The 23102-nt window shown below is 36.0% G+C and overlaps 1 protein-coding gene and 1 long non-coding RNA gene across 5 annotated transcripts; one reads left to right on the top strand and one right to left on the bottom strand.

Moving 5' to 3' along the window:
• The first annotated feature begins 2795 nt into the window (after window positions 1–2795).
• Window positions 2796–21846, top strand: LOC112707941 (DNA topoisomerase 3-alpha). Of its 4 annotated transcripts, XM_025759994.3 has the most exons (26): window positions 3179–3315; window positions 3621–3816; window positions 4684–4862; window positions 4953–5025; window positions 5212–5334; window positions 5452–5573; window positions 5658–5730; window positions 5826–5942; window positions 6385–6468; window positions 7389–7568; window positions 7668–7796; window positions 9812–9886; window positions 10658–10747; window positions 10883–10987; window positions 11791–11825; window positions 12580–12709; window positions 13849–13901; window positions 13985–14084; window positions 14568–14606; window positions 16098–16176; window positions 16710–16781; window positions 18624–18692; window positions 19037–19189; window positions 19558–19678; window positions 20058–20347; window positions 21493–21846. In XM_025759994.3, the coding sequence occupies exons 2-25, from the start codon at window positions 3691–3693 to the stop codon at window positions 20299–20301; spliced, it is 2571 nt and encodes an 856-aa protein (XP_025615779.1). In that variant the 5' UTR covers window positions 3179–3315; window positions 3621–3690; the 3' UTR covers window positions 20302–20347; window positions 21493–21846. The 4 variants fall into 4 exon arrangements, with proteins under 4 accessions (XP_025615775.1, XP_025615776.1, XP_025615778.1 ...); XM_025759990.2 differs by lacking the exon at window positions 3621–3816 and having other exon boundaries at window positions 2796–3315; XM_025759991.3 differs by lacking the exons at window positions 3621–3816; window positions 19558–19678 and having other exon boundaries at window positions 2796–3315; window positions 21493–21711.
• LOC112707942 (uncharacterized) lies at window positions 17040–18415 on the bottom strand. Its single transcript, XR_003156166.2, has 2 exons — window positions 18152–18415; window positions 17040–17575 (listed from the first exon to the last, which is right to left on the bottom strand). It is a non-coding gene; the product is annotated as an uncharacterized lncRNA (long non-coding RNA).
• Window positions 21847–23102: the final 1256 nt, after the last annotated feature.

Below are 23102 nucleotides of genomic sequence, written 5' to 3'. Positions count from 1 at the left end.
TGAATTGGGGTGTTTTGAATTACTCATGCTTCGGCTATAAAAGGAGTTCGAACTAACCTCATTTGAACTACTTTTCCATTATCATACCCCACCAAATTCCAGAGAAAATGACCCAGATTCGCTCCAACAAAGGCTCGACCAGGATATTCATCCCATGGGGGATAATCCGGACAGACTATATTGTTTGGATGGAGTAGCTCATATAGCCGGGGTCATCAACAAAGAGGTTAGTACGTAATCTTTTTTTTTAAATTAGGATTAAGTAACTTATTCATTTGTTTATATACGTTATGTTAGTGGTTTTGATGATAAATGGCATTGGTAACATTGTATGTGACTGATTTTTTATGTTTTGTTAGTGATAATGTATGTGGTTTTGTTAGTGGTTTTGCAAGTGGTTTATGTTAGTGATTTCGTTAGTGGTTGTGTTAGTGGTTTTGTTAGTGGTTTTGTTAGTGTTTTTGTTATTGGTTTTGCTAGTGGTTTTGCAAGTGGTTTTGTTAGTGATTTTGCAAGTGGTTTATGTTAGTGGTCTTGTTGGTGGTTTTGCAAGTGGTTTATGTTAGTGGTTTTGCAAGTGATTTATGTTAGTAGTTTTTGTTAGTGGTTTTGCAAGTGGTTTATATTAGTGGTTTTGCAAGTGGTTTATGTTAGTAGTTTTGTTAGTGGTTTTGTTAGTGGTTTTGTAATTGGTTTTGTAAGTGGTTTTAATTATCTAGTCCATCATATGTGCAGCCCCAGCGATGCATCTCGAGCATGCGACGGCATCAGGGCATGCGACTCGACGAGAGGTACGTTCCGTACTTGCAAATGGCGGGATTATACCATCTTGCGAGAGAAAAGAAGGACTAGGACTCGGCACTCTCACCCTCAATCGGTGCAAATGCAACATGCAGTATGTTGGAGTTCCCGTCCTGTGCAATCGCGATGAGCAATGTACCCCCATACTTACCATACAGGTGGGTGCCGTCAACACTCACCAACAACTTGCAATGTCGGAATGCCTCAATACATGGTGGAAACGTCCAGAAGAGCCGGTTAAAATAAGCTTGCGAGTCGTCGACCTAGCCCCCCAACTCGAACAGGACTCGTCCTAAGGACTGTAACAGTACCAAGCATCGTCAACTGAACTCCTAACACCCACCGCGGGAGCTCGTTGTACGACTCATCCCAATCACCATAGATGTGGGCAATAGCCTTCTGCTTCGCCAACCAAACCCTCCTATACGTCGGCTTGAACCCAAAGTGTGCCGTCGTCGCATTCAAGAGCACCTTGATGCTGACGGATGCATCAGCTCTAACCATTGGCATGATGAATGCCGAGATCACATGATAATCTAGACTCCTGTGGTCGCTAGAGATGGACGTCACGAGACACGTATGTGGTCCGTTGTACCGTTTTACCTCTCAAATACCCTTGCGCTGTCGAAGACTTAACCTAATCAACCATGTGCACCCATTCCCAAACTCATAACACTTCCAACATACCGGCTATAGTCAGACTCCAGCACCTTGTACTGTACCCCTTGTCGGATGCTATACGTCTTCACACTTAATACAACCTCATCTTTATCTTGAAACTGCTGACCAACCTGAAACTCTGTGAGACCTGTAGACCCCTGCCCATCTCTAGCACCAAATCCAGCAGGCTCCCCAGGAACCCCCTCCTGTCTTATGGCATGCAAGTCCAAAGATGAAAAGTGTGGAGGGTACTACTGTGTGCCAGAGCTAGAACCACCTCCAGCCCCAGCTGGCTCACTCGCTTCAATATCATCGCCACTGTCATCAACAATGATATCCGACTCCACATCATCATCGTCAACATCATCCAGCAATGCATTGCCCAGACCAGCCGGTACAGCACCCTGTAAAGAAGTCGGCACAATATCCCTTATTCCAACCTCTCCGTCTCCACTACAGTTGAGATCAACAGCGAACGACAGGGAGACGACAGGCTCGACCGGAGGTTCATTCATAGGGACGGACGAAGATGCACGAACAGGTCTGGAGCTAGAACCGGCTACCGTACCTATAGTGTGGGTATTCCGGTTCGAACCCCTCGATCTAGATACCACATCAACCAACTTCGCCAACAGCTCAGGTGTCATAACCTCGGGAAACTACCGACGACAATGAAACATGACCTGCAAGTCCTCATCACTTCCGATCGTGAAATAATTATACTTCACGATTTCTTGCAGCACTGAGATCGGAATGCGATAGAATTACTTCTTAACCCGTTTCACGCCTTGCAGACTAAGTTTCCGTAGATAGAATTCACAAGGTCATCATAGCTCGTTGTAAGCCTCATAAAAATACTGAGATGATCCTTATTGGTGAATTTCACACCAGATCGTATTTTCGTCTTAATCGATCCTCTGTGATGAACCAACACTACAAAACTTTTCTCACTAGCCATTTTCTCACTCTAATGAGATCAATTCACGTCCACACCATATTTATACACGTCTGGCTATGTATAATTCGAAACAGTGTAATTCGAATTATAGCTTGTGTAATTCGAATAAGTCAAATTCGAACTACTTAAGAACGCGTGTGTAGGTATAATTCGAATCACCATCATTCGAATTAGTGGGTGTGTGCGTGTGTAAATATAAAGAATTACATTGATTCGAACTATATAGAAATATGAACTGGTTGATTCATAAACCAGTTTTTGATTTGACTGATTTGTGTAAATATTTCCTCTCCATCGCTTATACGAGTGATTTGCCTTGATATTTACGATTAGCTATTTTCTTGATATAAATACATAATTTGGTTCAAGTCAAACTGATTTGGTTTTCTTTTCCGGTCTGGTCGTCAATAGTCTGATGGTCACAACTCACAAGTGTCAATTGAATTTGAAAATCGTCCACCTCACCATCTCGCCGCTCTCAAACATTATTTCCTCGCGGGAAAGCTCTATAGCCTATACAGTATACCCCATTCCACTGTCACAACCCTCAACACATTCATTTTCCTCACCGCCAAAACCCCAACTGCTCCTCCACGCGCCGAAAAATGGGCGCGCGCACCGTCACGGTGCTAAACGTGGCGGAGAAGCCGTCGGTGGCGCGGTCCGTCTCCACCATCTTGTCACGGAATCAGGGCATTCGAATGAGGGAAGGTCGCTCCCGCTACAACAAGATCTTCGAGTTTTCTTACTCCATTCGCGGCCAATCCTGCCACATGCTCTTCACCTCCGTCACCGGCCACCTCATGGAGCTCGAGTTCGACGAACGCTTTCGCAAGTGGCACTCCTGCGACCCCGCCGATCTCTACCACGCTCCTGTCCGAAAATCCGTTCCTGAGGTCCAATCTCTCTCTCTCTCTGATTTTCTGCGAGATTAGTTCATAATGTACTATATAGAGTATAAAAATTGAATATAAAGAATTTTAGACATGTTTTCATGTGAGTTTAGCGGAACATGTATACATGAACATAGGTAGTGAATAAGCACTGTTTAAATTCAATCTTCCTCTCACTCTTTCTTTGTTTTACAATTTTCATGGAGATTAGTTCATACTTCGACTAAATCCCCATTTTGGCCCCCAAGATTCACGCGATTTCCCATTTTGGTTCTCGAAATTCAACATTACCTATATTGGTTTTCCAGATTCAAGTCCGTGCCAATGTGGTTCCTCGACTCTTTCCGGCGGCAATGACTAGACAAACGGAATGCTGAGATGACACCCTTCCTGCCATGCTGGATGATGAGTAAACGAGGTCGTTTACCTTTGGCATCCAAACAAGTCAGAAATGTCGTCGCTTTGTATATGAAGGGAGAAGAAATGATGGAGACCCAAAATAAAGTATTCTTCTTTTTTTTTTACCTCCACTATTCTTCATTTCTGACTTGTTTGGACGCCAAGGGTAAACGACGTCGTTTACTCATCATCTAGTGTAGTAGGGAGAGTGCTATTTCAGCACTCCATTTGACTAGTTATCATCGGAAAGAGTCGAGGGACCATATTGGTGCCCGAACTTAACTCTGGAAGACTAGTATAGGTAATTTTGAATTTCGGGAACTAAATTGAGTAATCGCGTGAATTTCAGGACTAAAATGGGTATTTAGTCTCATACTTCATGCTGTAGAGCAGAGAGGGAGGCAAAAATGAAAAAATAAAAAATAAAGAAGAACTCTATGAGTTTCAGAAATGTTTGATCTCTGTGATTTGACTGACTTTACAGAATATGCTTAGAGTGAGTTGTAAAGTAACAAATAACTATGCTCGGTAGAAATGAGGAATTATGCCGCGATAGAAAACCTAACATGTAAGGATCACCTAGAATCTCTGTGTGGACTTTCCAAATATTTTGTGACCTTTGTTCATATAGTAGAAAGAAAATGAACAGAATGAATTTGAAGAATGTTTCATCCAGTTGATGTTACTGAGTTTATATACATCTGGTTATAGATTGTCAAAACTAGAAGTTAGTTAGTTACAACCTGCAACAAATACTAATCTAACTTACTAGGAGTTAGTTAGTTACAGCCTTATTTTCTTCATGCTTTTCCTGGAGGTCTGCCTTTCAATTTCTATTTATTTTGAGGCAATATGAATTGTGTTTTTTCATGAGAACATTCACTTGAATAAGCTAATTTGTTTGTTATATATTAGGAATGATTTTTTTTTTCAATGAAAATTTTTTTCGTTGCTATCTGCTTTTCTGTTTAGGACAAGAAGGATATCAAGAGGACGCTGGAGGAGGAAGCCAGGAGGTGTCAGTGGCTTGTTCTGTGGCTTGATTGTGATAGAGAGGGTGAAAACATTGCATTTGAGGTGGTTGATGTTTGCACCATGGCAAACCAGAATCTTACTATAAAGAGGGCTCGATTTTCTGCGTTGATTGATAGGTTTGAATGTTTAATGTTGTGATGGTTGTACGTAGTGGTTATTATGATCAATTTTTATTGGTCTTGTTGACTTTTGGCCTGCAAAATCAGGGAAATTCATCAGGCAGTACAGAATCTGGTTGAGCCAAATAAGTGGTTTGCAGATGCTGTGGATGCTAGGCAAGTAAGTTTAATTTTTCTAACTTAGAGCCTGTAGCTGATCTTTTATGGTTGAAAATGTCTGTTTAATTGTTGCAACTGAAAAAAGAAATTGATATCAGTAATTTCATCTTATTTACTAACTAGTACAAATATATAATGATGCTATGACTTTGTAGGGGGTGATCGATGGTTATTTACATTTTTGCAGGAAATTGATCTTCGTATTGGTGCTTCTTTCACCAGATTTCAGACCATGTTAATGAAAGATGCTTTTATAATTGACACTGCTTCTGGTGACAGAAATCTTGTCTTAAGTTATGGCCCTTGCCAGGTGTGCTTTTGTTTTTCGAAAACATGACGTGTCAAAACTGCTGACATTTAACATATGCTTTGTGAGGTTTAGAAGTCATATGATGATTTTCCTTTTTACCTTGATTTTGTACTACAGTTTCCTACACTTGGATTTGTTGTAGAAAGATATTGGGAGATACAAGCACATGAGCCAGAAGAGTTTTGGACAATCAATTGTTCTCATAGATCAGATGAAGGTCTTGCTAATTTCAACTGGATGTAAGATACACGGCCTTTGATGCATTTACAATTCCTGTTGAGTTTTAACTGCTGCAAGCTTAGGATATACTCTGAAATTGGCAGGCGGGGTCATTTGTTTGATTATACTTGTGCAGTAGTAATATACGAGATGTGCATTGAGGAACCAACTGCAACTGTGAGTCTTAATTGATCAGGCAATTCTGAGTATTATTTTATTTTATTTTATTTTAAAGTTATTATACTTGTTCTGATGTTCACATTACTTCTCAGGTCACAGATGTTAAACAACAAGAGAAATTGAAGTATCCTCCTCATCCTCTGAATACCATTGAGCTTGAGAAACGTGCTTCACGATATTTTCGAATGAGTTCTGAGCACACGATGAAGGTGAGTATATGTTGGGAAACCATTGCTCCTGTGTTTTGTAATGACATGCTGTAGAACTAACTTAAGAGTATTTGAAAACAAAAAATGCACTCCTTGAGGATGGAATGATGTCCGCCGGTATTCCTAAATGCTTTTTTGTTTACTATTTACAGTTTCATGTATTTCCAATTACCAAACTGATCATTGTGGTGCATGAATTCATTTAGACAACTCTTCTCATGCCTTGTGTATTAGTCAGTGAACCTATATGCAGACATATTTTCCTAGTGAAATAATAATATGATTCATATTTCATACATTGTTAATAGCTATATATACGTTTCTTGTTTTCTATACACAATTTGAATTTGTTTTTCTGTCGTCCAATTCTATCTTTCTTCTGTTTTGCATAGTTTTTATGGGGATTGGTGTCCTTATTTAAAGCTTTCACTTTATTGTACAGGTGGCAGAAGAGCTTTACCAAGCTGGTTTCATCAGTTATCCTCGTACAGAAACTGATAGTTTTTCTTCAAGGACTGATTTGCATGTGGGTACTTGTCTTTATGTGTAAGCATAAAAATTATTACAGCTGTAGCCATTCCACAGTTTGGGAAGGGGAATCCATCCCTATTTTTCTGACCATAGGGAGAACATGCTATTCTGCATTATCTTGTATAATTGTGTGCACATTTCGGTGTGTTATTAATTCAAAAAAACGAGAGAAGTCAAAGTAAGTGTCTTTTATCTGGCAATGTTAATGTTATGATGTAGGAAAAACAAAGCTAACAGTGTTTACGACCTTGATTGTTACAGTCAGAGAACTCAACAGTTTCAGCATAATGTGCTTACATGTCTGCACATTTTAAAGCATATGCATTGTTTTATAAATGGGAGCTACTTTTCTTTTCCAGTATATTTTATTATACTTGTTTTAGTTTAGAAGATCTGACTTCGGATGACATTGTGCTTCATTGTTACTCTTATTAAGTTTTCATGCATCTGTAATACTCAACTTGTACTGATCCAAAAATATTTCACATCCTAGTGGCCTTACAACCCACAAAAAGAAAGGCGTGATAGGAAGTGGTTTGGGTTGGTTTATATTAGGAAAAGCAAGAATGCCCACAGCCCTGCCCAGGGAGACACAACTAAATTCAGTTAAGGGAGTTGCTGAATAGGAGTTTAGGTGAGACAAATTAGTTGGACAATTAGTTAAAAGGGAGAATAACCTAGAGAAGCTAGGGTCAGTCTGTTTGTCTTGTCATTTGAAATAGATTTGTGAGAGATCGAGGCCTTCAATTGTACTGACTACTTTCTACGGATTTTCACACATTGTCAAGGTCAAGGATTGCCATTCAATACACGTAGTTCCTAGAATTCTTCCTGTTACTGATACCAGTTTAAAGTTCAAACAAAGTGACTGGCTTATTATTCTTTTCTTTTCCTTTTTTTTCTTTTTAATTCTAGACAATTGTGCAAGAACAACAAGCGCATCCTGAATGGGGAACATATGCACAACGGTTGTTGGACCCTGAGACAGGACTTTGGAGAAATCCTCGTGGTGGTGGACATGATGACAAGGCCCATCCTCCCATTCACCCTACAAAGTTTTCTAGTGGAGAATCCAATTGGAGCCAAGACCACCATGTCAGACTCAGACATGATTTCTGACCGCTCTTTTTAACTAAAATCTCAAGATTTTGATTTAATCTTCATACTGATATTCTTCTTCACAAATCACTGCAGAAATTGTATGAGCTGGTTGTTCGCCACTTCTTGGCTTGTGTCTCAAAGCCTGCTGTAGGGGCTGAAACCACAGTTGAAATTGATATTGCTGGTGAACTTTTTCATGCATCTGGAAGGGTGGTTCTAGAGGTGAGGTCCCCTCTTTCTATGTGTGTGTGTGTGTGTATATATATATATATTATTTGGTCTGATTTGGTTGATTCACTGATTTAATATTCATGATTGTTATTTAAGACACATTGATCTGTTATGCTAACCAACATTGTTTTCAGTAAGATGTTCAGAGAAGGAAATGGAACTAAAGAGATTAATGGGTCACAAGTTAAAACCAAGATTGATTTTCATAGAAATAGATAGAAAAACCAGAAATTGGGATATTATGGTATTACTCAGTCCTGTTATCCTGTAGCTGTATTAGTGAATCTGTCAAGTCATGAAGTGGAAACTCTATGAAATGCAGAAAATAAGCAGGGGCCATAGCAGTCCCACTTTGCCAAGACAAATCCCGAATGATACCCTAATCTCCTTGCAGCCCACCTCCCATACAATAAATCCCCCTTCTCTAACAAACCCACATACACACTCTTTGCCTTAGCAACCTTTCATAATTGTCCGTTCATCACTTAGTTAGGATTCACCACATTGGTGCTTTTATTCCCCATACTGCCCCGCTAGCTTTTTCTCTTATAAACCTTAAGCCCTACACAGACTTTATCCCTGATAGATATGCTAATATGTGGGGGTCTCTTGTATTTGTAGTGTTGTACCCCCAAATTCTTAGAATCATATCCTTGCCAATTTCTTCTAGTGTTCTTAGGCAGTGTTTGGTTAGGCAAACAAGACAGAAATATAGGGATAGAGATACAAAGACTGTTTAGAATCAAAGACAAGGGCAAGACTGTGTTGCAGGACAAAAAATGTGTATTTTCATGTACTTCTTTGAAGTGAGGACAGAATAGTGAGGAAGAAATTTTTGTATCGTTTCTATCTGCCTATCTCTATTTGTGTCTTGTCTCTGGAACCAAACCCTACCGTGGAGAACAGATGGGAGAAGGTCAGAAGAGTATCAAATCAAGAGGGTGGATTAGATGGGAGATAGCCCAGTGGCTAGGGCTAGATATCCCCCCGAAAAACTTTGCAAGAAATTATCTAGAGATTTAAGTATAAATTGGTTGAGCACAGACATGATCTATGATAGGAGCTAGGACATAATGTTGTTGCTTGATCCATGTGGCTAATCCCACTTTCCACTCGCCCCAAAAAATAGAAGTCTCATGTGATTGCAATTATTATTAGTTTACGATCAATGATTTCCTCGATATTTAAAATTGTCTACCTATCATGATTCCATTTCCTCACAAGCTTTAAAGTTTTGTACAAAAGTTCAGTGTAATTTGAAATAAAATAGCATAAATATCCTTCCCCCCTTCGAAGAATAGAAGCGACTGTATTGCAGGCCAATCAGCAAAAATAATGGTGCAGATTGTCAGTGCAAAGTTGATAAAATCGTAAAGCTAGAACCAGCTAACTCCACCTTGATCTTAATCCTTTTGTCTCAATTCTGTGGAACTGGGTAACCAATTTGGGATGGTCTAGTAGTTAGCTCACTAGTCCGCTTAAGCAAGTGTACAGCAACCCATTGGCTAATAGCAAACCCTTAAATGGAGTTTCGATCCGCGACGGATTAATCCTTGATTTGCCGAGTCAGGAGATGCCATGGGAAACCCAAAAAAAAAAAAAACACTGTGGAACTGGGTTTTGCTCTTCATTTTCAGTTTAACGCTGTATCAATTAGTAAAAGTTTCTTTACAAACAATTACAGGAACTGCTGACTCAATGCAGTCTTTATTGTTCAATACTCTTTGCAATTTATTTTTATTATTATTATTATTATTACTTTGGTAGTGGTAGATAAGATCAGACTACCATTTTTTGTCTTCCTTTTTTGCCACTTTGAACTTATATAATTATGACTTATTGACTTAAGCACTGAAGTACTTAAGGAATCAACACACATAGTACTTGTTGTAACGTGTATGAATTTTCTTGCTTGTTGATTGTCTACCAATCATCTTCTAATTAACATTTGGAAAAAGCTAGCAATACTCTAATTATATGTTATTGTTCGGTCTTAACGTGATCAGAGAAACTACTTGGATGTTTATCGCTATGAATCTTGGGGTGGAACAATGCTACCAACATATACTGTTGGTCAACAGGTTTGCTTTAAATTATAGCTTTCACCTTACATACAGCATTTTTTAATTTCTTTTGCATTTCTCTTCATTTTTTATTTGGGCAGTCACCGTTTCCCCCACAAGCTGTTCATTGTCCTGTTAGATTCCTAATGGAACTTACACAGAAGATAAATCTTACTATCATTGATTTGATATTGTTACTAATATAGTAATATTCTTGAATATGTACCACTGTTGCATTTTTTGTCTTATTCATGGCTGAATTTTGTGAAGTTTGACAACTGTCTTCCTTCATGATGAAAATGAGGAGAAAATTATCCAAACGGGGAATATTTCATGTGGTAAAATAGTTTCCTCGTGTTGATTTTAATGTGCAATGAGATAATGTCTGGAAGTGTGGTTGCATTTTTTTTCTTTAGTATTGCCTTTTTCCCAATCGTCGAGTCAAGGAGGCGTTTTTGGCTCTTAAAATTCAACCACATTTAATACTTGCCTCTTATTAATAATAAAGTAAAGCTATGAAAGAAAAGCCTGTCATCATGAAGCACATGATCATTATAATTAGGCAAAACCTGCTCAGAGTGATACCCACTAGTGCTTTACATGGACAAGATTCACTTGTGAAAGTTGAAACAATTCCCTGATTTGGAGAGTGAGAGGGTGGGGATTCAGAGCCTATGCATCTTTCGTTCCAATTTATAAACAAGATCTTAGATACTTCTCCAAATATTGTTATTATCGTTGTATTTTAAATTTTAATTGTATACAACTTGAATCTGAATGCTATTACAGTTCGTTCCGACAACATTGACCCTTGATTCAGGAGTAACCCGGCCACCCCCACTTCTTAGTGAAGCTGATCTTCTTACTTGTATGGACAAGGTAAAATTTTTAGATGATACAGGATGTCATAGACTGAACCCTTTAGTTAACCATACATTTGCTACTTGCCTGTGACATGTCTTTAAATATTGACAGTTGTATACTTATTTTTTATTTCTTATTTTATACCAAAAGGAGGGTATTGGTACAGATGCTACTATGCATGATCACATAAAAAAGTTGCTTGATCGATTTTATGCAACTAAGGATGCTAACACTCGTTTCACACCAACTAATCTTGTAAGTCATTCTTATTCCAAGGAAACATGTATTTTTTTCTTCTCATGACTAATCTCCATTTGTTAATATATTTTTCTTGGGTTTTCTTGAGTTAGATTTTTCTACTGTTACAGAGAGTTATTTTGTAAGGTTAGCGCATCTAGTGAGTTCTAGAAATATTTCCCATTCCCTATGTTGGATCATCATTGTATAAATTAAAGCTGGTAACCACTACTGGCATATGTCAAGCTTTTTACCACCTGGTGGTTAGTTGACATTTGAACAGGTGCATTTCTAAGGGAAGGAAGATGACCATGACCACTATATGGAAAATAATCATTACATTTATGAACTTGCAGCTATTAGAATCTGACTTGTGAGCTGCATTAATTTTGACAAACCAAATATGCATTTAGATGAATGAGAATAGAGGAACTAAGATATCAAGGAAGTGCTGCTCAAAAGTATTTGGTTCATAACATGAACTCAAGTTGATTGTCTATCTGTTATAATGATGTTTTCCATTATTCCATAGTTGTGCAACAGAGAGACAGCTAATACTATTAATTTTGCAGATATGGTATTTATATCCTTATGCTCATTTATTTGCATAGAAAGTAAAGTAGATCAATACTACAAAAGGATAAAAAAGTTTACCTTGAAGACTTTCGCTATGCTGATGCTTGAAAGATATTTTTCTATTAGCTTAGTTGTAGTGTATATGAATCTCATACATGTACCTGCACTGGCATAAGCATGCAAACCAGAATAATGAAGTAAAACACTTGTATGTATGTATTGATCGTGTGTTTGAATCAATGCAGGGCGAAGCACTTGTTATGGGATATGATGACATGGGGTAAGTAAATTCCCTTTGGTTTATACGTATTGCTAGACTTATATATATAATCTTAGTGTATTCTTTATCAGTTCAGCCGATATTCATCATATATTCTGAACTCTTAATGATTTGATCTGTTAGTTTGATGCAAGAAATTTATGTAAAAACTTTCAAAGAGGAATTCTCAGTAGAGATATTTCTTAACAATTAACCATTTAAGTGATTATTGATGTTTGAAGAGTGGTTAATAATTAACCCATAAATGGCTTGATCAATCATTTGAATGATTAATTGTTCCCAAGCCTTTGATTGTTAATTACATTTCAACTACCAAGGCCCCACTTCTTTTTTCCCCACAAGTACCCATAAACTTTAATCATCTAGAGGAAATTATTTGTCTTTGCAAAGATGCATTAAAGATCCTCTAAAATGAGTTCATTTTAATCCTCCCTGGTCTGTTTAAATCTGATCTTTTTCAAGAAATTGGAGATATTATAGTGTCTTTGAATTAAAAGGTTTTGTATAGTGTTGAAGCCTGCTTATTGTTATTTCATATGTTGAGAATGAGGATTTTAGTTAAGAGGGTAAAAGAGAAAATAGAAAGACTATGAATGACTGAAAATATATAATGCTTGTTTCTTGGTTCTGAGTTGACATGTAATTTTTCCTGTCAATATACTACCTATCAACTAGGGTGAGAGGTAGCATTTGCAATATCAACCCAACACAGATTCTATTGTGCATTTGTCTTACTCTTCCTTTAAGCTTTCAGGTATAAACTTTGGAAACCATATCTGAGAGCAGCTATGGAACGTGATATGAAATCAGTCAGTGAAGGGACTAAAAGCAAATCTGAAGTTTTGGCAACTAGCTTGCAGCAGATGAAAGCTTGTTTCCTTGATGTAAGCATCTTACTTGTTATTTGTTAACATGGTTTGTTTATTCAGAAGATTTGTTGTCCTATGCAGTCAATCTTAAAATTTAACGTCATTATATTGCATCTTTTAAAATTTAAATTATAAGTTTAATGTGCTATCAAGTTTCATGATGAGGTGGCTGACATTTATGTGCAATATATCATGAAGCAACTGTAGTTCATTCAGATAGGTTTCTTGTCTTTTTATAATTACATGTGAAGGTTAATACTAATTGTTTGCTCATGTATTCATGAATTCATTTCTGCTTCAAGAATCAAGATATCTTTCCACTTCTGTGAATATCAATTCTGCTTTTATTTGTGTTGGGGGGACTGAATCAATATTTTCTCGTTATTTTGTTATATAAGTGTCATTCATTACAAGCAACAATAGACTCAATGACAATAAAAAAGGCTGGTGAGAAGCCTTTTGTAAAGTGAAAACAACTGATGACCATACTCACTCTGGTCATGTGTTTGGTAATGTTGGAAATTTTCATATTTGAGTCCCCAAGAAACAAATGTCATGCAGGCCAGTTGAGTAGTTCCTTATCTTAACGAAATGATAATGAGAACAGCTTAATGCCTTTAGTTTCAAGCTAAAACTGCCAAAATGAGTAAGTGGAACAATGAATTGAACATATGATGGCCATTGAGCAAACCACATTTGTAGATTTGAAATATTGTCAACCACTGAACCTATGAAGTATTTCTGTTCAGTTTATGCATTATAGAAAATTTGTTATTTGTCGTGTATTTGATATGTTTGAACTAATATTAACTCTTATTCCCTTGGATTTCATTTGGCACTGTGTGATGTGCTTTGTTGTCTTGGTTAGGGACCTAGCATAGTTTGACTTTTCTCTATGGGTCATTCGGTCTTAGCCTCTGGAGGGATTATAAGCTAAATTAAAATTTCTTATGTCATCTTTTGCGTTTCCAACATTTTTTTATGATGAGAATGTGCATACTAAAAATGATTTTTTCTTATTCTAGTATTCACATGAGTAGGTTCTCTGTTCTCCATTAATCTACTTGTTTTGGTTGAATATTATTTTTCCAAATGAGTTAATGTGATTTGGAAATTGTGATATTCATCTGCTGATAACTTTTAAATATTTGTAGGCCAGAGTGAATAAAGTGAAGCTTTTAGAGGCCATGGAGATATTTTTCCAGAGGTTATTTTCTTCCACACCTTCACCCTAAAGGACTCCTTATAGAAAAGTACAAAACACTTACATATATTCAACTACTCTTGCAGAACTAACAGGGCTGGTGGTGATGAGCTGCATGCAACAGGTGAAGTTGTTCGGCGATGTGGACTTTGCCAAGAATCAGATATGGTGCTAAGGAAAAATCGAGTATGATAGTCATATCCCAAACAAACTTTTAGAGATGTTGTAGTACTTTTCTATTCATTTATTTTGACTTTGTTACATATTTGGGACAAAGATAAACGGCTTAATTATGTGGCATTCATGCTGGATCATGTGATAGCTAAAGAACAATGTGGACATGTACTAGAGTCAATGTAGTTGTGGAAGATAAGTTGTAATGCAGTTTGGACTTATGGTTGACTTTTGGAGAATGAAACAGCTAAGACGAAGTCAGGATTTTCTGGGTGGTTCATATAAATTTGATAGATAGGTTTAATCTTGTTAAATTGCGGGTATATATTTTGCTCATTTATACTTGCTGTTGCTGATTTTCTGTTTGAGGTATATGAGGGCATTCTTAATCATGAACTCAGAATCATAACATAGTCATTCTGTTGTGTAGTTTAGATTTTCGTGATGAATATTGGACTGATTTACTGATCAAGTTTTTCTATTTTAATTTACCAGGATGGCAATTTTATGGTTGGATGTCTGGGTTACCCTCAGGTTAGATCTCTTGATTTTTCAGTTCCTTGTTATAAGTTTGTTATAAGATTGTTATAAAGATTTTGCAGCTTATCTACTGTTGGCATTGCCAGTAACTCGATATATCATGGTTTCTCTGCATCCCTGATAAAATAAGAATCCTGAATCTGAACAAAGCATTTTCCAACTAAGTAGATTTGGCTACATGGATCTAAAGGCCTCATTATGTCGTGTCTATGCATTGGGATGCGACAAAGTTTTATGTTGGTTGCACAAGCTTAATACAACCCTACATGGATCCAAAGACGGCATTGCATTGTGGCCATGCATAGGAATGCGACAAGGTTTTACATGGATTGTCGCAAACCTAACACAACCCTCATGTTTTTTTTTTTGGACCTTGGGACCGGCCTATGTAAACATAGGCCGAGAGAAAAAATGCATAAGATAACTATTCATCCTTAGCAGTGACAATAACATTGGAAAATACTAAACTGAGAGAAAAAAAAAAAAACCAAAAAGGGGTTGGGGGGAATAAGGGTGTCAGGGTAATCCAGGTTCCTGACCCCAATGAGGGGTCTCCCTTAAAGAATGGAGGCCAGTACCAAAGATGAACCCATAACAGTGCTAAGGATAACTGCACACCCCTGAAAATATGAGCATGCTATCAAATCATACGCACCAATTAACTCTTAAAACAGCATACTGTGATGAAGTGCTGCTCTCCTTTCTCTTTCCAAATCTGCTAATGTGTTCCTGTGCACGTATTTGATTTGCCATGATTTCTGAATTCTTAACTGTAGATTATGTTGCCAAGAGGGAAGCTAATCACTTAGGGTGTGTTCACGAGTTTGGTTTTCAATGGGAGGGAAAGGCTTTAAAGGGTTAAACCTTGTTCACAAGTTTTATTATTTGGAAAGAGAGGAATTTGAAGGTTTTTATTAGCCCTCCAAACTCCATTTTCCAGTTCTTCATGATTATGGGGTTTTATGAGGTTTAAATTTAAATTAGATTTTTATTCCTAATAAATTATTGTATTACCATTCATTACCATTTTCTTTTTTATACGAAATATTTAAGTAAAAGATAACATTGTAAAAGTATATAGTAAGTCATCTGAACCCTCCTTTGTATTTTTTTGAGACTTGTGAACAAGTGAAGGATGATTGTAACTCTTCCCCAACAAGTTACAAAATCTTTTATTCTCCCTACCATTTCCCCCTCATTTAACGATTTTCATAACTAATTAAATGCCAAGGTGCAATAACCTATCAGAACTTCACTTAGTTTAATGTTTCTTTTATTTGAGGCCTTTAAATCATACTTCTCTTTGATGCCTCAACTGTTGTTAATATATTTTATTTTTATAGGCAGTCAAGTAATTATTCTGTTATGTAACTAAGTTTTGTCTCTTATGTGGGAGTTTAGCTTAGTTCTGTGTTTTTAGTTTGCTGTCCCCTCTATCTCTCTAGATCATGACTGGCAGGCATTAAAATAAACTGTGGTGAACAGTGCAGGAATGCTGTCTGGCTTCCCGGACCAGTATTAGAAGCAGATGTTACTGCCAATGCTTGCAACACCTGCACCCCTGGTTTGTTACTCAACAATTAGTATTATGATTTCAGTACCTTCTTTCAGAGAAACAAAAAATGCGTCATTGAACTTCATGCTAATGTGTGATTCTTTTATTTTTACCTCTCCCTTTTTCATGGGCACTTGCCAATCTGTGCACCATGGTCTTACAGACAATTAGTATTCTTTTAAATCTTTTATGCATAATGATAAATCACGGCAAATCCAATAACAGTAATAACAACATAGTATTATTACATAGATAGTGAATATCTAAATCTTAATGATTTTGCTTTTAGTTTTATTTTTTTCTAGTCTCTATCTACTTTTAAGATTCTGTACCCTATTTGGATTCTCAAATATTAGGAACAATCTTATCCTCTTTATTCTTTAGTTGTTTCCAGGCTTCTATTCTTGATTGTGTTTTATTGGGGTGCAACGCTTATATATTTGTGAACAGAATCTGGTTAGATATTCTTTTGGTTTTCTGTTTTAGAGATCTTGGTTTTAGCTGGTTTCATTTTATTTCATTTGTTGTATAAAACATTATAGGTCCAGTTTACCTGATTAAATTCAAGTTTCGGCGGCTGGAAATACCACCAAACTACAGTGCGGACCATTTGGGTAGGTGCTTCTTCTTTCCATGATGATATGTGTTTCCGTTCCAACATGCCTTTCTCTAATCATTTTGGGTAGCTAGCCATGTATCTTTGCTGTTTTTGAAAAAAGAAAAAGTTACATTTGGTAACAACGTTTCTTGCAGTTATGCTGTATCTGTGGGGTCAATTACTTTTGTTTAGAGAAAGTCTAGGTAACCAACAACTCTTCCAGCTAACTTTTTGATAAACCAGTCAACTTTGTAACAAAAAGAAACATTTAAAATGATTGCAAAACATTCAAAATTATTGAAAAAAAATCATCCAAAACCTAACAAAAACAAACATTCAAAATCATTGAAAAAGAACATTCAGATCTGCGAGAAGCTACAGCTGGAGGAAAGAACAGCGTATTCGACGGCAAGGGGTGTTTTTTGCGCTGTGGTAGTGGCATTGTTCTGTCAATGAATGGCGACGCTAGGCGAGGAACGGTGATGTTGGATGAGGAATGGAAGAAACATCCAAACTTAACAAAAAGAAACATTCAAAATCATTAAAAAACATCTAAAATAAAAAAGAAACATCCAAAATCATTGCAAAAAAGAACATCCAAAACTTAAGGGGAAAAAAAATCTAAAACCTAATAAAAAAACATTCAAAACATAACAATATTGCTAACAACAATGCTTTGATGGAGGCCATTGCAATGACATTCTTCTGGTGCGATGTGGCAAATGGCGTAGACTTCCAACAAGACAGCGAATAGCGACGGCGGAGGACCGATTGTAGTGCGGTGACAGAGGTAGCCATGCGGAGAAGAAGCTGTGAGAGAAAAGGGAAGGGTGAGGGTTTCAGTTCTTTTTTACTGTGAGAGAGTGAAAGTGAGTTTTGAGGTAATAGTTAGCTGTAGTTAGCTGGTAGCCTGGTACCCTAGTTGGTTACTTAGCATGATTGAAAAAGTCTAGGTAACCAACATCCTCTCCAGCCAACTATATAACCATATATATATATATATATATATATATATATATATATATATATATAACAAAAAGAAATTTCTAAAACCTAATTAAAAGAAACATCCAAAACTATTTAAAAAGAACATACAAAACCCAACAAAAAATCCAAAATCATTGAAAAAGAATATTTGGATCTGCGAGAAGCTGCGGCTGGAGGAGGTATGGAATAAATATCCAAAATCTAAAAAAAAACAGTCAAAATCATTGAAAAGAACATCCAAAATCTAACAAAAAAAAGTATTTAAAACCTAACGAAATGAAACATCTAAAACCTGATAAAAAAAAAATTCAAAACCTAACCAAAAAGAAATCCAACTTAAGGGAAAAAAAATAACAAAAAGATCATCCAGAAACATAAGAAAAAGATGACGATGTCAACCATTGCTAACGGCGACGCTTTGAAGAATGCGACTACAGTGACGTTTTTCCGGCACGATGTGGCAGACAAGTCGTAGTGGACAACACAGAAGTGTTGCCATTGGGGGAGAAGTCGTGGGAGAGGGAAGAGAAGGATGAGGGTTTCAATTGTTCTTTTTTAATGTAAGGGAGAGAGTGAAAATGAGTCGAGGTAATAGTGGTTGTGCTTGCTGGTATGCTAGTTGATTTACCTAGCATGATTGTTTTGTTAAACATCTTATTATCTGCCTAAAGAGATGAAAGGAAGAGGAAAAGAAAAGGAAAAAGGGCCCCCCTGCCGCCCGGGGGGGGAGGGGGGGGGGGTCGGTCTTTTAATCTTTAGCATATTAGCTCACTCTTATGGTATGAACATATTATTAGTTTATTACTACTCAAACTTCATTTAGTTGAAGAATAACGTTTAATAAAATAATTTGCAACATGATATATGATAGGTTGCATAGGTGGCTGTGATCAGATTCTTGCGGAGTTGACAGAAATATGTGGCACTGGCTCTCGCACAGGTTTGTATGCACATATATGTTGTTACTAGAAATACTTTTACAAATAGAGATGGATAGTAGTCAGTTAAATTGAACAGTACATGACAGTATTTAGTGCAATAATCTCTTGTAGGAGAACCTATGTGTATATTCAAGCCATATTTTTTAAAATTTATTTGATGGATATTTGTACTCCCTTTTACATAGGTTGTTATGTTTTAATCCCCCCCCCCCCTCTTTCGTGTTTCTTCAACATAGTATTAGGCATTTTTCCGTCGCAAGTCGGTTTCAGAATAATGAGAATATAATACCACTTCATGAATAAACCTTGGAGTCCTCTGATTGTACCTTCACTTGTTTTGTAGGAAGAGCTCGTGGACCAGCTGCACAAACCAACAATGCCCGCCAAAGTAACACAAGACAGGTTGTTTGTATGAACTGCCAAGAAACAGGACATTCTTCTAATGATTGTCCTTCACAAAGGAATGCCCGGCATCGTGGAACAAACCAACAAAATGGTAACCTTTCTGGAATTTCAAAAATTCCATATCATGTTTCTAGAGAAACACATGTATTTCTTGGATACTTTAGTACTCCTGGTGATAGAACAAGTTGGGATGACAATCATGAAGATGGTGATTGTGTAGTTTGTGACACAAATGTCAATAGTGAGGAATTCGTTATAATCTGGTTTGAATTAAATCTCTAGTACTTAACATGTGATCCAACTTGAAAAGCCCAATCATACAATGACCTTTAGGGTGTCTTAGGATCATAGTTTTCAAGTTGACTGATAAACACCGTAATCATCATTTGTTGTTGTTGTCATGCTGCTGTAAAATTGAAATGTAGTGCAATGAATTTTTATAAGATTCACATAATGCAGGGGAAGCCACTGTTTCATGCAGTTCCTGTGGGATGCCATGTGTTTTGAGAACTGCAAATACAGAAAATAACAGGGGAAGAAAGTTCTACAAATGTCAATCACAGGAGTGTAACTTTTTTGCGTATGTAAACTAGTGATCTTTCATATTACCCTTTTTTCTTGGTTTAGGCATTCTTGTGATTAACTATTTTAATATGTAGAAAAATATATCTGATAATATAGTTATCATATCTTACCATCACATGTCACACCTGAAAATTCTTTTACTACATGTTTAACCTCTCCATCTCTTTCCACTTGTTTGCTTTTCATCCACAAATAGCATTATTCAACATTAATACAATTGAATTAATTATAAGCACTATGTAATCGGAGAATCTAGTTTTTGACCAGGCATTGTCTCTATCAATTATAGATGGATATCAGAACGAGTTTATAGATTATTTGCTTGTTTTGCATTAACCTATTTGTTTATGCAAGTTTTATAACCTTGATTGCAGGTGGGAGGATAGCCTCAATACTGGCACTGGAGGAAGAAATTTTACACGTCCGAGTAGTATTCCACAAGCCAACCGTGGGAGAAATGGTGGCCGTGGATCTCGCGGTAGAGGTAGACACAATGGATCTCATGCTGCTAACACAACTTTTGTGTCAGCCACTGGTGACCCTGTTAGTGGTAGAAGATGCTTTGTGTGTGGTGATCCATCTCACTTTGCTAATGTGTGCCCTAACCGTGGTGGCTAAAGCGTGTGCTCAACGATTCAAATCAACAATATGGAAGGAAAACTAGGTTTGGTATCCATAACCTTTCTGTTTTGCATGAGTTTGGTTAAGCAATAGTAAGGTAGTTATGTCATATATTTAAGTATGTATTACCAATAATCATTACTTATACAGGTCCGAAAATGCCGTTATTAACTGTCATTTTTTTCCCACTATTTATTTGGCAAGACTTCTATATTGGTCATCCGAAGAGTTTGTGGGAGTGGGACATCAATATGATCCTTGAAATCAGCTTGGTTCTCTGGAAATTAAAAATCATTTCTAGCAGAAAAGATTAAAAGACGTTAGAATTAACTTGAAATGAGTTTTAACCTTCTGAAAATTACAATGATGTTACAAATCTATCGAGCATCAAATTGGTGTACCAACAATTACTTTTAAGACTAAATTAATTGCCCCTAAATTAATGTTGCAATTTTTTTGCTAATAAAACCGATGTCCCACAACTCAGTTATACTATTATTATTTTGGTCATAAAGGAGCTTATGCCTGAGTATCTGCTTATGCAAAACAAATAAATCGTTAAAGAATTAGTTTCAATTGGATTTTATTTGGGTATTGCATAAGATGGATGTCTATTATTTGAACATTAATTTCCTACTTTTGCCCTTAACCTTGACCTTCCCCACATTATGTTATCATTATGAAATTATTTAAGCAATAAAATTAAAATATGAAGTAGATGTCGCTATCCTAGGGCAAAAAAAATGGTTTGATTTGTACACTTGTAGCTTTTGTAATATAATAATGCATTGATATTTTTACTCTTTTATTTATTTATTTATTTTGCACAACATAATTGCACAAATCCCGTAGATGCATGCATTGGCTTAATCTGTTACTGATTTTTCGTGGGTAGGCTACTTTAAACTTTTGTCGAGGCTCAATGTATGCTGCTCTCACTGCTCATTTTTTTGTATAGGGGGTGAGATTTCACATTCACAACAGTGACATTAATTATAAAGCTATACAGTAGTATTATAATAGATTATATCATTGTTCCATTTGCATCAACAGGTTCTGTGTGTCTTTAATGGTTTGACTCAAATAGACAATCATTTTCAACTTCATAAAACACAATCACCGTATGTTAAGTCTTAGCACATGGCGGGTTTTGGTTGTAACGAAACAAGCCATTTTGTAAACCTGCAGGATCATGTGCGAGGCTGATATTGAAACAATTGTTTGACTGAACATAACGCGGGGGTGATCATTCATAATACTCAGTACGGATAACCCTACATTATGTCTTAATTTTCTCCGTCAGTATATCAAGATGTCGAGAAATTCTCTCTTTGGTGAATTAGATATTGTCATATTGATATATTCTTTGGAAATTGAGTCTAATTAAACTAATTTTATTATACTTCAGCAGGTTCTGATCCGTTGAATTATTCTGTACATAATCGAATATTTTAAGCCTTTTCACTTTTTGTTCTGAATAAGCTAGTTATTTTGACGAATTTGACTCTTTAACTTTGAAGTTCTAACGAATCTTTGATTGCATTTTTTTTGTGTCATCTTTTATTGCATATATTTTATAATTTTATCATGATAGGCATAATCGCCCTCAAAATTGGAAATAAATAATTAGTTTTTTTTACACAATAAAAATTAGAAGGAAATAAATAATTAGTCTTTTTTACACAATAAAAATTAGAAGGAAAAAAAGAATGTGCCAGATTAGCTCAAATTGAAAATGGTTACGCATGTATTGTTTCCATGTTTATATAGATACCATCGGCTGGTATGCTTTAAGTTATGTACTTTTCTAGAAAAATGATTGGGAGTCTTACCCCATCTTCTTAATTTTAAATAAAAAAATTTTGAATTTTTTTTTATCTTTTTGATGTTTTTAAAAGATAATATATATTTGAATTTTTTTTTACTTTTTTAAGTATGAGTATAATTAAGAAGATGAATTAGGATTCTGAATCATTATTTTTTAACCCTGAATTTTAATTAGGTGTAAATTGATCTGCATAGCTGAGTGTGAAAATATGCTTTTTCGTCAGTTTTTAACAAAACTAGTGTATACTGTATAGCAAATAAGAAAAAGGTTGAGCACTGAGTTGTATCTTTAAAAATGTTTGGGGTATAATCTTTGCTTATTATTTTCCCTATGTTACAAGGTTGTGTATCATAAAATGGTGTGGAAAGAGATGTGATATATACTGTTGTGGATTTAATAAATGGATGCCTCCGATTTCTTTGTAATTTTTAACTTTTTTAACAAACGAGTGATTTTGTCAATGAATTATAGTTTAAATGGTATAATCTTTTCATATTTATCTAAGAATTTGTGGGTTCGAGTCTTTTTATCTTTGATAAAAAAAAAAGCAAACGAATGATTTTGAAAATTAAAAAAGTTTTAATATTTAAATCAGTTTGATTTGTGTTTTTGAAAATAAAAAAAAACATTAAAACTGTACTCTTCTATTTTTGTTTCTAAAAATAAAAAAATTTATAAAAATACAAATCGAACCAATTTATAATTTGTTTTTCATCTTTAAATAAATTGAACGGTTGGATTTAATTACTATCAATTTAAAAAGAATGTCATATCAAAGAAAAACATTCAAACTTTGATTAACGTATTAATGCACATTTAATCAATATAAACAAAAGGAAAAGTTTAGGAGCCAACAATTTTATTGCATTTTGGCCAACATGTAATCAGCAGAGAAAGGTGAGCCAATGGATGAAATTTCACACCAATCTCATACTATCAAATTATCATTGATGGTTAGTTGATGGCTACT

This window comes from Arachis hypogaea, chromosome 8, assembly GCF_003086295.3.
Source record: "Arachis hypogaea cultivar Tifrunner chromosome 8, arahy.Tifrunner.gnm2.J5K5, whole genome shotgun sequence".
Lineage (NCBI taxonomy): Eukaryota > Viridiplantae > Streptophyta > Magnoliopsida > Fabales > Fabaceae > Arachis > Arachis hypogaea.
Note: the sequence above shows the minus strand (reverse complement) of the source record. Positions and strands in the feature narration are given on the sequence as shown.